Here is a 16019-nt window from a genome sequence, read left to right as displayed (position 1 = left end):
AAATGAACTCTGTGATACTTACACTTAAGTTGTTTGCTATGACAATATTTTTAAAAAGTACTTCCCTAAATGACCACAATAGAAAGTTGGAAAGATCTAAAATTGACACCCTAACATCACAATTAAAAGAAGTAGAGAAGCAAGAGCAAACACATTCAAAAGCTTGCAGAAACCAAGAAATAACTAATAGCAGAGCAGAAGTGAACGAGATAGAGACACGAAAACCCCTTCAAAAAATTAATGAATCCAGGAGCTGGTTCTTTGGAAAGATTAATGACATAGATAGACTGCTAGCCAGACTAATAAAAGAGAGAAGAATCCAATAGACACAATAAAAAATTATAAAGGGGATATCGCCACTGATCTCACAGAACTATAAACTACCATCAGAGAATATTATAAACACCTCTACACAAATAAACTAGAAAATCTAGAATAAATAGATAAATTCCAGGACATATGCACTCTCCCAAGACTAAACTAGGAAGAAATCGAATCCCTGAATAGACCAATAACAAGTTCTGAAATTGAGGTAGTGATTAATAGCCTACCAACCAAAAAGCCCAGGACCAGATGGATTCACAGCCAAATTCTACCAGAGATACAAAGATGAGCTGGTACCTTTCCTTCTAAAACTATTCCAAACACAGAAAAAGAGGGACTCTTCCCTAACTCATTTTATGAGGCTAGCATCATCATGATACCAAAACCTGGCAGAGACACAACAAAAAAAGAAAATTTCAGGCCAATATACCTGATGAACATCGATGCGAAAACCCTCAATAGAATACTGCCAAACCGAATCCAGCAGCACATCAAAAAGCTTATCTAGTATGATCAAGTCAGCTTCATCCCTAGGATGCAAGGCTGGTTCAACATACACAAATCAAAAAACATCATCCACCACATAAACAGAACCAATGACAAAAACCACATGATTATCTCAATAGATGTAGAAAAGTCTTTTGTTAAAATTCAACACTCCTTCATGCTAAAAACACTCAATAAACTATGTATTGACGCAACTTATCTCAAAATAATAAGAGGTATTTATGAGAAACCCACAGCCAATATCATACTGAATGGGCAAAATTCTACCATTCCCTTTGAAAACCTTGTCTTGTGCAGCAAGACAAGGATGCTCTCTCTCACCACTTCTATTCAACATAGTATTGGAAGATTTGGCCAGGGCACTCAGGCAAGAGAAAGACAAAGGTATTAAAATAGGAAGAGAGGAAGTCAAATTATCTCTGTTTGCAGATGACACAATTATATATTTAGAAAACCTCATCATCTCAGTCCAAAAACTCCTTAAGCTGATAAGCAACTTCAGTGAAGTCTCAGGATACAAAATCAATTTGCAAAAATCAGAAGCATTCCTATACACCAATAATAGACAGAGAGCAAAAATATAAGTGAAGTCTCATTCACAATTGCTACAAAGAGAATAAAATACCTAGGAATGCAACTTTCAAGGGATATGAAGGGCCGCTCCAAGGAGAGCTACAAACCACTGCTCAAGGAAATAAGAGAGGACACAAACAAATGGAAAAACATTCCATCCTCATGGATAGGAAGAATCAATATCATGAAAATGGCCATACTGCTCAAAGTAACTTATAGATTCAATGCTATTCCCATCAAGCTCCCATTGACTTTCTTCACAGAATTAGAAAAAACCTACTTTAAACTTCATATGGAACCAAAAAAAGAGCCCTTATAGCCAAGACAATCCTAACAAAAAGAACAAAGCTGGAGGTGTCACACTACCTGACTTCAAACTGTATTACAAGGCTACAGTAACCAAAACAGCATGGTAGTGGTTCCAAAACAGATATATAGACCAATGGAACAGAACAGAGGCCTCAGAAATAATGCCACACATCTACAACTATCTGATCGTTGACAATCCTGACAAAAACAAGCAATGCGGAAAGCATTCTCTATTTAATAAATGGTGCTGGGGAAAACTGGCTAGCCATATGCAGAAAACTGAAACTGGATCCCTTCCTTACACATTATGCAAAAATTAACTCAAGATGGATTAAAGATTTAAATGTACAACCTAAAATCCTAAAATCCCTAGAAGAAAACCTAGGCAATACCATTCAGGACATAGCGATGGGCAAAGTTTTCATGACTAAAACACCAAAAGCGATGGTAACAAAAGCCAAACTTGACAAATGGGATCTAATTAAACAAAAGAGCTTTTGCATGGCAAAAGAAACTACCATCAAAGTGAACAGGCAACCTACAGAATGGGAGAAAATTTTTGCAATCTATCCATTTGATAAAGGGCTAATACCCGGAATCTACAAGGAACTTAAACAAATTTACAAGAAAAAAACAAAAACCCCATCAAAAAGTGGGTGAAGGATACAAACAGACACTTTTCAAAAGAAGATATTTATGTGGTCAACAAACATATGATAAAAAAAAAACTCATCATCACATGTCACTAGAGAAATGCAAATCAAAACCACAATGAGATACCGTCCCACGCCAGTTAAAATGGTGATCATTAAAAAGTCAGGAAACAACAGACGCTGGAGAGGATGTGAAGACATAGGAACGCTTTTACATTGTTGGTGAGAGGGTAAACTAGTGCAACCATTGTGGAAGGCAGTGTGGTGATTTCTCAAGGATCTAGAACTAGAAATACCATTTGGCCCGGCAATCCCATTCCTGGGTACATACCTAAAGGATTATGAATCATTCTACTATAAAGACACATGCACACGTATTTTTTTGCCACACTATTCACAAAAGCAAAGACTTGGAACCAACACAAATGTCCATCAATGATAGACTGAATAAAGAAAATACGGCACATATATACTATGGAATACTATGCAGCCTTAAAAAGAATGAGTTCATGTCCTTTGCAGGGACATGGATGAAGCTAGAAACCATCATTCTGAGCAAACTAACACAGGAACAAAAAATCAAACACCGCATGTTCTCACTCATAAGTGGAAGTTAGACAATGAGAACATATGGGCACAGGGAGGGGAACATCACACACGGGGGCCTGTCAAGGGGTGGGGGGCTAGGGGAGGGATAGCATTAGGAGAAATACCTAATGTAGATGACAGGTTGATGGGTGTAGCAAACCACCATGGCATATGTATACCTATGTAACAAACCTGCACATTCTGCACAGGTATCTCAGAACTTAAAGTATAGTAATAAACTAAAAAAAAAAAAAAAAAAAAAAAAAAGAAAGAAAGAAATAGTGCCAGGAAAAAACAGAGACAAATCCAGAATATAGGACATCTCACAGTACCACTGACCTAGTTTCTTAAACATTTCAACTACTTGATTTATCTAACAATATTTTGTTATTTTTCTTTCTTGCTTTATGTCTGTTTTGGCTTACGTATTTAAAAGTAAATCTCACACATCATATCATTTTATCCTTTCATATTTAAATATGCATCTGTTAAAATGGGTGCATTGTCCCTACATAACCAAAGTGGTTATCAATCCCAATAAAATTATCATTTCCTCAAAAACAAAAACAAAAACAAAACAAAAACTGGTGCTTGCAAACTTTCATTCAATTATATATTACTTTTGTGATTTGGAGGTACCACTTCTACTATATTTTTCTTTAAATAAACCTAAAATATACTCACACTTTAAACTTGCCTCATCCTAAGCAATAATAGGTATGGAACCATGGATTTGGGGGTTGCTGGATACGTATTTCTTCTAATACATATTATAATCATATTTATAACTACAAAAATAAAAAGAATTTGTTCCTGGCCAGCCTAAAATTATATTGTTCTCCATAATGTATAAAACATTGGCATATATTAAATTAACACTGAAAGTGAATGGTAAAAAAATTAGTCTGAGTATTTTTTTTATAAATACCCTTACCTTGGATAACTCTGGGAAGAATAAAGGGTTACAAAATTATCGTCCAATAGAAATAACTCTAGTCAAGAATCCTGCCTGACTCTGCCACATTCTGCCTGTTTCTCATGTATAAGAGGATAGAAAAATAACTCCTAACTTATTCACCTGACAGAGCCTTTCTTAGAGTCAGTGTAAACAACTAAACAGGATCCGAAAGTGAGTGGCTAGAAGGATAAGAGAAGTTTGGGAGGAATTGATGACATTTTATCAAAGAAATGACATCAGAATGTTCTTTAATATCTGGAGTTTTCAAAGATGAATCAAAGAAGCAGGAAAGGTGTAGAAGGGGAGAGTTTAACATGCGGAAGAACAATCGGAGCTCTTTGATTGACTTGGAACTAGAGTTATTCAAGAATAACTAGGGTAGGCCGGGCACAGTGGCTCATGCCTGTAATCCCAGCACTTTAGGAGGCTGAGGCGGGCGGATCACGAGGTCAGGATATTGAGACCATCCTGGACAATATGGTGAAACCCCATCTCTAGTAAAATACAAAAAAAAAAAAAAAAAAAAAAAAAATCAGCTGGGCGTGGTGGTGGGCACCTGTAGTCCCAGCTACTTGGGAGGCTGAGGCAGGGCAATCGCTTGAACTGGGGAGGTGGAGGTTGCAGTGAGCCAAGATGGTGCCACTGCACTCCAGTCTGGTGACAGAGCGAGACTCCATCTCTAAATAAATAAATAAATAAATAAAATAAAAATAAAAATAAATAAGTGGGGTGATTAATCACTTGTTCATAATGTTGAAGAGGATCATGAAGTAGATAAAGTTAAGATAGAAGGCCTCTGAAGTCCTTTCTAACTCTAATAATAATATACACCAATTATTAAATGCTCACTAAGCTTGGCTAAGTATTTTATAGGTCTTATCTCATTTAAGCCTCACAATAACCCAGTAGGTTAGGTATGATTGTACCCACTTTACAAATGAAGAAACTGAGTCTGAAATCTGGTAGAGCCTGTAGTTGAATCCAAGTCAGAATGACTCGAAGCCCAGCTACTAGCAATTATATTATAAATGTGATCTGGAAAACACAGTTTCTGTTTTGTTTTGCTTTTGTCAGTTTCTTTGCCCATTCTGCCAAACTGAAGCCAAGTTGCCTCCTAGAAAAAAAAATTTTGTAAACTGTAATTGTGTGAAAAGTAAAGTGAAAAGCCATTATCTCAACTGGTTTCCTTCAAATTTCTGAGAAAGTCAACATATTTCCCAAGGAAAACTTAAGCTTTTAATTGTGATCTCTTTGTGTTTTGAGAGTGGAGAACAGAATGGAAGAAAACAACATTTCCCAAAGAAAACTTATGCTCTTAATGCTGATTTCTTTGTGTTTTTAGGAATGGAGAACAGAACAGAAAAATCCAGAAGCTATCCTGTATATTACCCTAAATGATGTTACAAAATCAGCAAAAGCTTTGGTTTCTTTTTGTTTGCCTGAGTCCTTTTGAAAAAGCATTTTAAAAGCATCTGTTCAAGGAAAGGGAAGGGCAATGCTATGTTTTAGCACCTCAAGGTGTCTCAAATACTCTCAAGGGGCATTAAGATGTTTTCCAAACACAAATAATTCAAAATCACTTAAAATAAGGGGCTTAATCAGGTTTTAAGTAGAGAGAAACTTGGGAAATAAACAGAGTCATAGCAGGTGGTATAGAAAATCCAGAAAGTTTTGGCTTAACAAAGAAAAAGTCGAGGGAGTGGTGCAGAAAGGCAGAGAAGGAGAGGGAGAAGGGGAGAGAGGGAGAGAGAAAAGGAAGAAAGAAAGGAAGGGAAGGAGGGAGGGAGAAAGCCAGAAGAAAGGAAAGAAGAAAGGAGAGAGAGAGATTAAACTAGAATAGTCATTTATACTTGTGGTATGCTTATCAATGAGTTTCACACTTATTTTCTTGGAGAAAAGTACTATGGAAAATGTCAACTCACTGCATTCTCTGACAGCTCCATAAAACTCTCTTAACTTCTACATTACAAAACTCATATTCAAAATTAAAAGCAATCATTTTACATATTTGAATCTTGATATTAAGATCCCACAGTGGATTACATATTTGATTTTTTCTTCCTGCCTTCATTTTTCCTTTACCAAGTTTGGAGAAATCTTTCCATTTTTTTTATCCATGATACATTTGAATTTCATTAATATTACTAATAAAGGAACCAAGTTGGGTATTCTTCCATTCCCCCTAAATTTTGTAGTTTAGATACTTGCTTTCACAAATAATGTATAATTAAAATTGTTCAAAATGCCCAGAACATAAATTATTCAATAAATATATACTGTCATATAAAATCTTGCTTTATGCTAATGCTGTAATCTTTTCTGCCAGTTCTATAGGGGTAAAAGTATGTTTCTTTTATTTTCATAATTCCCAGAAGAGTACCTTCCTAGGGATAAGCTCATAAAAGATATTTATTTAATTAATGAATAAATTATTATATGCATGAATTAATGGAATTTCTTATTTTTTGATATGGAAGATTTATAAACTGCTAATTATTTATCAAAATGCAATAGGAAATAGATGACCCAAATTTAAAGTAATAGCTAAAAAAGGGGGTAGGAAGATTTGGCATAGATTTTTAGATTTATCATTTGTCTTTCTTAATAACTAGAGAAAATGCTGGGAAATATATATCTCGCAGCTTAGAAAATGAAGAGAGTTCTGTAGTTTTATAATCAACCATTAATGTGTTGTTGGTGGGAAAAAGATATTTAGTATCTAATACTGTGGTGTATTGAATCAAGAAAACTGGCATTTCTTCATCATTTAAAAATAAACATTATGTTGTGTTCTGGATACAGAAATTTGATCAATGCAAAACTTAAGCTAAAAGTTTTATTAGATATTTCTCTTTAAGTTAAACCCACACACACATACACACATACACACACACTCATGTCTAAATGTATTTACTATTTATTTTTTACTCTTAAAGTGATGTTATTTACATGTGTTGTTAGAATGCAAACCTTATCAGTAGGACATCAAGGATTAAGCTCTGGCAGTATTAAAGTTAGAACAGTCACATGTCTGCAAATTTTTACATAGTTAAAAAGAAGAATCACTGTAAAATAAATGCTTATTCTTTAATTGTAAGTGATGTGGAACAATGTGTACTTAGTTCTAAAGTTCAGTTAAGGAGACTTCCAGGAGGTGCATAGCTACTGTATGAGTGCGGGTGCAGAGATGGAGGATGCTTCCGGAAATCAAGCGGTGGAATTCCATGGTATATTCAGAAAAGTTAATAGTTCAGTTATTTCCAAGAAGCCTTCTTGCTGCAGACCAGTAATTAGTGGTCCTGCTGCTCCTCTCTTTCACTGGTGCCTTCTTCTTCTTCAGGGAATGCTGATTCATTCTGGCCTTTCAGATGCTTAACCCCTGAAATTATAAAAATTATGCAAAATTTAAATGATTTTCATTTCTGGAATATTAACCGCTTTGCTGCAAGAGATATAAAAGAGTGGAAAGTTTTCATTTGGTGTTTATATGTTTTTCTCCAAGAATCTTAACAATGTAATCCTATAAAAACCTTTTAATTCACTGAGCAATAAAAACATACCCAGATGAATTTCCATTAGAGGCAGGCTATCTTTCATCATTAAAGCTTCTCCATTAGGGATTGCATCACAGCCTATTAAAAACCTGTTAACTAAAAATCTGCTCACAGATTCTTATTATAATTCTATAATTCTAATGTATCACTTAGTTCAAATATTGCTTTTGGCATCCCTCAATTCTATTACAACAAGAACTATTGAAACCCCTAGGAACAAAAGGGTGTGCGTGCCATTTCTGTATCTTATAAACAACAAAACAATCACAATATTGTGAATCTTCTCTCAGAACCTAAACATACCAATGTGATTATGGAACTTCTCTATTCAAAATTCTTCAATAACTTCCCCCACAACCTACACAGTGGGAAAAACATTGGCATACATTTGCCTGCTATACAAGGCTCTTGTAATCTGGGCTCTCTACCATTTCTCACCAGCCTTTCTTGCTTTCAGGGTAATTTACACTTAACAACACTAACCTACTTTTCCCCACTCCAGGCTCCCTCAGGCTTTCACACTTTTCTTGTTCTATTCTCATTGCCAGACATCTTCATCCTACACACACCTGATAATCTCCCACTCATCCTTCTGGTGTCAGCTTGCCTCCTCTCTGATGGCTACCTCAATTCCCCATGTAGATAGAGACTTTCTCATATTCCCCCTGCTCTTGGAACATTTATTGTTGATTACCTTATAGAACTGTATTTGTTCACATATCTTTCTCCATTAGAGAAAACTCCTTGATGCTGAGAAATATGTAATTTCATTTTGGAGTCCCAGGCACAGTGCCTAGCAAACAGTAGGTACTCATTAATATTTATTGTCTAAATGATTGATTGATTAATGAAGTAACAATTTGGTATGTGCCTTTGGCAGTTCCACAATAATCTATCTTTAGACTTTTTTCAAAATTATTTCAAATTTACAGCATAAATCAGAAGACAATTACAACAACCACACTCAATCTACAAAATTATCTTTCATTTCCCTCAAGTCTATTCTGTTAAGACATCAGAAGAGCTGAAACTTTATGCATCTAGTGATGGTTAATGTGCGAAATTTTACACTTTTTTGTATCTTATAAAATTAGTTTATGAGATTATTTTAAGTATTACTAAAAAAAAACCACTCCAGTAAGAATTGATAAATGAAATGAAGTCACTATTCATGTTTGCTATAAAACAAAGAGTCTCAAGAAATGTGTAAGTTTGCATGTTCGGCTGTCAGCAAGCCTCAGAGGGCTATTTGGCAAACAGTGACATCCTTGGACTTCACGGATTGCAAAATATTTTATCACTTGTAATAATATCTAAATATGTAATTTCATCTGAAAACATACATTATTCACAATTCTTCTTGATCTAACACTGTAGGGAGAAATTTGTTACTAAGACATGGAATTCATTTCATACTACCATAAATTACCTGAAAAAGAGGTCTCAGTGCTCAGGGAAAGGGAAGAGGGTTTATTGAGTGTCCAACTGCTCACTCTGCTGGAGTCTTATATACATGAGTCACTAAACCTCACAACTCCTTGTGGTAAACACCTGTCTAGTAAAATTTAGACTTAGAGAAGATAAATGATTTGTACAAGGTTATAAGGGTATTGTGATGCTAAGAGAAGTTCTGACACATAATAGTCCCTCAATACATATTGAATGAATTAATGAGGGTATGAATGAATAACTCATAAAGTTCCATTATTAAGAGACACTGATTCATTTTCACCTTTATCTTTCTGGCTGCTGACCCAAACTTTCCATCATTCTCTAGGATTTATCATAGGTTTGGAGTACCAATTAACCTGGCACCAAGGTCTTGGGGTTCCCTCTGAAATATTAAGGCACAGTAATCATTCAGCCGCCTGCCACTCCTCTTCCTGAGCTGAAGTTGACTATATCTTGCCAGGTTTGCAAAGGTTCTAATGACTCCAGAGCTCATCTTTTTCAAGGTAACTACAGAGTAATAAATCTGTGTTTGAGATAATGTTCTTTAAATAAGAGGTAATAATTTAATGTCCACATTGATTTGTCTAAATGAGGGGATTAAATATAAAGGAAAAATCAATAATTAAGATGTTTAACTCATTAATCAATTAATCACTCACTTTCCACACTTGAGAATAGGTCTGCTTGTTTATCCTGATCCCCATTTAATTATTTTATAATAATAATGATCACAAAATTATATGAAAAAGCCAAACATTTTGCAAAGTAAAATCACTCACTTGGACAAATGTTAGAAGGTCTTCCTTAGCCCTATACAATTGTGACACAACTATTTCCAGGTGAAACATTTTGATGAGGCAGGAGCAGGTGACATGTTACCAAAGAGCTGTTCAGCAGAATATCTACAACAAATTCTTTGATTCCCAAAGCAGTTTACTCTAACACCGTCTTTCAATTGGATAATAAACGATTGGTTGATGTGTGCTTTGAAGCAACCTTCAAGGCAATCTCTCTCTTTTCCCATCATCAATATTCATCTGATTATAGATGCAATAATGCTGAGATTAAAGTGAAAAGTCTGCTGAGGACTATGTAATAATTTCTTTCTCCCTAAACCTCTCCTGCATCCCAAAACACATGTATGATTTGTGTTTTAATTTTCTTTAAATCTCCATTTGATGTTTGAGGAGGGTTACATTTGATGTAATTCTAGAGATGGATGAAAATGAATTGGTCTGGGGGTGCTGTTGAAATACTCAGAGCTTCCTCCTCTGCCAGATGCTAATGAGCATCAGGAAAATCCCTCCCCTGCACAGGGTTTGAGGCTTGGTACATGGCAAACAACCTCAGGAGCAAGTGCAGACTCAGCCAGGGCTGCATATGGGCAGAAGGCCAAGGAATCCCAAAAAACACATTGGAGGTTCTTTTCTTCAAAGCAAAATGAGCACACAGTAAAAGGGACCATGTAGAAGACAAGGATATGCGATATGAAAATATGAAGGAATGAAGAAAAGAAAGCAGACAATAAAAGAAAAGGAAAAGAAAGAAATTTTGACCCCAAGCAGAACACAATACTTACTGTCTTCTCTATTCTGTAGATCAAATGGTTAAATGTGCATTCAACAAAGCTGTGAAGTAACTGAGTGAAGAATTTTGAATACTGAATCCATAGAGGGAGTTTTACATTTGGCAAACCACAGGTCAATATTTTTAATCAATTAATTTGAAGCCAAAGACAGGAGGCTCATTACATTTGTAGATAACACAAAATTTGGAAGAAAAGATGACATGAATGACAAAGTGAGTAAAGGTTTCCAAGAGCTGTAATGATGGCCTAAGCAATTAAGGTAGAGTTCAACAGAATTTTTGTTTTCAGAAAGGTTAATTTAGTTCTTAAAAAAAACCAAAATAGAGTATAAGGGCAACCTTAATTAATTACAGTTAGGGATTTTAGGTGACTACAATTTCACTTGACCTGGTGTATCCAGGCACAGAGCTTGTGGCAGTGTTGGTGGTATTCCTAGTAGTGAAGTTGGCAGTATAAGAAAGGGAACTGCTCTCTAACCACGTGTTGGTCAGACTTTTCCTGCAACATGCTGCCTAGTTCTCATCTGCATTTTAAGAGGACTGTTTAAGAAGGGAATTGAGATAAAAGGTAGTTTTATGACATCACTTTTCTGGAGGAATTATAGATGAAACTGGAATATTTAGCATAGAGGAAATTAATAGAGGACAATAGAGGCTGACTTCGATTTCCTAAAATACTGGAAAAGGAAATAAAATTAATCTATGTAGCTGCTAAGAGCAGAAATAGGGTCAATGGCTGACATTTGTGTGTATAGGCAGATTATAGCTCAATATAAAAAAGAAAATTCCCAAATTCTTTATGTTTGGCCAGAAATAAACAAATTAATGAGTTCCTCATCACTGTACATGTTCAAGTCAAAGCTATAGTTTCATCTCTGAGGCAGGTGATAGATGATTCCTGCATTGAGTAGCAGGGTGAACATGTAACCTTGCAGATCCTAGGATGCTATTAATCCACAAAGGAAATATTCGGCACTATTGAAAAATTAGCTCTGTTTTGAGTACTATAAGTTACGAAAAAGTAATAAAACGTCAAATGACATAATGGCCCAAATACACATTTTAAAACTAATTCACATAGGGAGTAGCACATGTAAATAGATTTATTTTGTTTTTTCAACTACATATTTTAGACCATGTAAATCATTCTAAAGTCCTCTAGGGAATCTATGGGTGGATTTTAAAGAGCTTCTGACCCTCTTGGAATTCTATTTATAGAGTATTTGTGCTTCTTCAGGGAAGGAGGTCAACAGTTTTCAGCAGAATATCAGAGGGGTCTCTGATCTGCAAGTAATTATGAATTTGAATTCTAATCTCTTTAAAGATGAAGAGACAGTTTCAGATGACAAAATGACTTGCTTAAATTCCCACAGTGGTTGCTGGCTGAGCTGGGACACAAACTGTGGCCCTTAACTCCTACTGGGGACTCTTTACCTGGGTCACTAGGACCTCATCTTCCACTGTTACTGATTTTTTAGAAAGTTAGAATCTGAGGAAATGATGGTGACTCAGGATCACGAGGCTGTTTTCATTATCAGAGGATTTTACATTGCAGGTAGATTTTGGTATAACTTTTCAATCTTTTTATTGTTGTTGTCATTATTTTCAACAGAATTTGGAGTCAGAAAGATAATAGAATTTAGCTTGGCCCAGGAACACTCCCAGAATAAAACCAAGTTAGAACTAGCATATAGATCAGTTTCCAAACCTGGGACTGAACTCTGGGAAACACAGAAAAAAATATTGTCTCATCTGTAGAGATAAGACATAGTCATCAAGCAGTATATGTTAAATATAATAAAGTCCCTACTGTGTGCTGCGCATGAAAGAGAAATAGCTACAAATCAGATGGGAATGTTGGCCAAAAGGTGATGGTGTGCATATAATGAGGCTAAGTCAGTGAAGAAGTGCTATGGATCAGTAAAACAAATGATGCATTAGGAAAATTCTAATAAGGAAGAGAAGAGCTCCAAGTCAATGGATAGTAATTTGGACAGTCATTTATTGAGCAATATTAGATTATGGGAAACAGCAAACCTGGTGCCTATTGCAAAAACTATTTGCAAAATAGATTTAACAGGCATTGGTTTTCTGAAATCCTGCTATATACAAAGGAGTGATTTCAGTGGCCTTAGAAAGATGGCTTGCTAATGGTTCCTTGAGTATTGACACCCTAAGGTTTATCACAAAAATAATGCTAGGAATATAATTTATATATAATTATATGTGTAGTTATAATTATATATTTATAATTTTATGACTCAATATAATTTAATCTATAATATAAAACAGAAAGGCCCCTCAGTAAAGGTCCACCATCTCTCAGATTTCAGGTTTCTCAAAATGCTTTTATATTTATTGTAATTGTTCAATCCTCTTGTCATTCATTTACAATAAAGAACTATACATTAATACCCTGAGGGTCACAGACAACAAGGGACATATAGATTTTATTTCAAAACTAAAAGCATATTATTTCCTGAACTCACCATAAATGTGTCCCTTTCTATTTTATTTGATGTAAATTATATGTAGACAGCACAGTTGATCTCTATTCTAATATGATGACTGGCCAATTAACATAAGCCGCAAATCAACACATGATCATTTAACTCCCCATTACTTAAGGAATCATTTCTTTGCAGAAGAATAAACATGCAATATGATTTTCTCTTCATCATCCATGGAAATAGGGACAACATGTTTATGTGATATTCATAAGTATGTTTTGTATATTTTTACCTATCATATATTTTACCAAAGCTGTTACCCAATAGCAAAGCTGAGATAAAAGGTTTAGCAGTAAATACTAAGAAGGTAGGGAAGAAGGTACTATTACATATTAATGTTAGAAATATGAATTCAAACAATATCTTTGGAAAGTAATATGGTATCACTTATCAAAATGTAAAGAGCCCATATCTTTATCATCTCTCTCTCTTTTTAAAAATGTCGCAAGGATTCTGCTGCTTGGCCTAGGATGAGAATCACTTTAATAGACTGATTGCTGCTTTGGCCCTCCACAGTCAAGTGCCCCTCTAGTACCCATTTTTCTTCTGAAGCTAATGCATTCCCCATGAATTTAGAAGTAGAGTTAAATTTTTAAGCCTACACATAATGGAGCTCAACAATGTTTAGGCAATTTCACTTTGGAAAGAGACAGAACGGCTCCCTCGCCTGCAAGACTTGACTACAATTGATTGAACACAATAGCATATCTAAAATAAAGAATGCATCGATCAACAGGAGTCAGTGGTTAGCCTTGAAAGCATTAAAAATAAAATAACAAAAGGAGAGTTGCATTTACAGCCACAGCAGCAGATGTTGTATGTGTTTCTTTTACCATGTCCAGAGAAGAACATCCTGTGCTGGCATTTTAAAGGCTCTGTCCTCCGGGCAGGGTACTTCCCTACTGAAGCAATGGTTACCACAGGCTACCATGGACTGATGCCAGTGTAGGCCCCAGTCACATAATTCAATCACCCAGCTCTGACTCTGAGCTCACCAAGGAAAACCTCTGACAGTAACAGAGCTAGCTTATAAGGAGAGAAGGCTCTGACTAGAATAATATTGTCTTCACCTGACAGTAGTTATTTTGAATTGATAAATTAACATTCTGATTTTATATGTCAGTTTTTAAAGTTATATTTTATTTTTAATTAACACATCAAAATGTATTATTTATTTTAATAATAAACCTTATTACTAAATTTTATTTTTTATTAATTTTAATATAAATATGGAGTACAGAGTGATATTTTGATACATACAAATATTTTGAAATGATCACATCAGAGTAGTTAGTATATCCATTACCTCAAATATTTATCAACTATTTATTTGTGGTAAAAACATTTAAAATCCTGTCTTTTAGCTGTCTTGAAATATACTCTGTATTATTATCAATTGTAGTAAACTTGCTGGGCAATAGAACACCAGCTTGCTTACTAGGAGAGAAGGCACTGACTAGGCTAGTCTTATTTTCACCTAGCGATCATATTTCTTGTTTTGAATTAATAAATTTGCATTCTAGTTATATATGTCAGTCCTGATATGCTTTTTATTGAGTACAAATATTACAACTTCAACTGACTCTGAGTCATCATCAAGGAGATAATTTGTGAACATGCCCAGTGGAGGCTGAATCTGGCCAGCAGCTAAAGTGGGAACTTGCAGGGACCTCTGGAGGTGGGGAACTGATGCTACTTTAGTTTAAGACTTACTATAAAACTACAGTAATCAAGACAGTGAGTGGTGAAAAAACAGACAAAGAGAACAATGGAACAGCCTAGAGAGTCCAGAAACTGACCCATGTAAATGTAGTCAACTAACCTTTGACAAAGGAGAAAAGGGAATGCAATGGAAGACAGTCTTTCCAACAAATGGTAACTTGAAGAACTGGATATACACATGCAAAAAAATATAATAATCTAGATTCAGACACTACACTCTCCTCAAAAAAAAAAAAATTGATCTAGACCTCAGTGTAAAACGTACATTTATGATACTCCTAGAAAACAACATAGGAGAATACCCGGATAGCCTTAAATTTGGGGATGGCTTTTTAGGTTCAACACCAAAGACATAATCCACGAAAGAAAAAAAAAACTGGTAAGCTATTCTTCATTAAAATTAAAACATCTGCTCTGTGAAAAGCAATGTAAAGAAGGAGAATACAAGCCATAAACTGAGAGAAAATGTTTTTATAAGACACACCTGATAAAAGAGCTACTATCCAAAACATACAAAGGACTCTTAAAACTCAACAGTAAGAAAACAAACAATCCAATTAAAAATGGGAAAAAAAAGGTCTGAACAGCCAAGGAGATACATAGATGGCAAGTAAGCATATGAAAATATGTTCAACATCATCTTTCATTAAGAACTGCAAATTAAAACAATGAGATACCACTGCACACCTATGAGAATGGCTGAAATCCAAAACACTGACAACACCTGACAAAACACTGAGAAATGCTGGCAAAGACTCGGAGCAACAGGAATGAGAAATGGTCCAGCCACTTTGGGAGAGAGTTTGGCAATTTCTTACAAAACTAAACATACTATACAATCCAGAAATCACTTCTTTGTATTTACCCAAATGAATAGAAAATTGATGTCCACACAAAAACCTGCACATAGATATGTATAGCAGCTTTGTTAATAATTGCAAAACCTTGAAAGACAGAATCAATAGTATTTGCTGGAAAACTGGATATGGATTATAAGAAAAAGAGGAGAGTCAAGTATATCACCAAAGTTTTTGGCCAAGGTAACTGAAAAAATGGAATCATCATTAACTAAGATGGGGAAGATTTAGATAAAGAAAGCTTTACGTAGAAGATCTGGGTTCAGTCTGATGGCAAACATAGTAAATTTGATATTTACAATGTATACCCAAATTAATGTACGGTTATTATGTGTCTGAAATTCAGGAGAGAATCCTGAGCTCAGGTATTAATGTGGAAATCATCATTATTTAGACAATATTTCAAACCATTCAACAGTTGAAGA

At 35.0% G+C, this 16019-nt stretch overlaps 1 protein-coding gene across 1 annotated transcript in view; it reads right to left on the bottom strand.

The window, feature by feature from the left end:
- PPP1R1C (protein phosphatase 1 regulatory inhibitor subunit 1C) overlaps positions 1-16019 on the bottom strand; it is a 143109-nt gene that overhangs the window by 5049 nt on the left and 122041 nt on the right. The window contains exon 5 of the mRNA XM_077957298.1: positions 7197-7291. Coding sequence (XP_077813424.1) covers positions 7203-7291 — 89 coding nt within the window. The 3' untranslated portion in view covers positions 7197-7202. The remainder of the gene's footprint in view (positions 1-7196; positions 7292-16019) is intronic.

Source organism: Macaca mulatta, chromosome 12, assembly GCF_049350105.2.
Source record: "Macaca mulatta isolate MMU2019108-1 chromosome 12, T2T-MMU8v2.0, whole genome shotgun sequence".
Lineage (NCBI taxonomy): Eukaryota > Metazoa > Chordata > Mammalia > Primates > Cercopithecidae > Macaca > Macaca mulatta.
The sequence above is the reverse complement of the archived record's forward strand: the minus strand, read 5'-3'. Positions and strand labels throughout refer to the sequence as shown.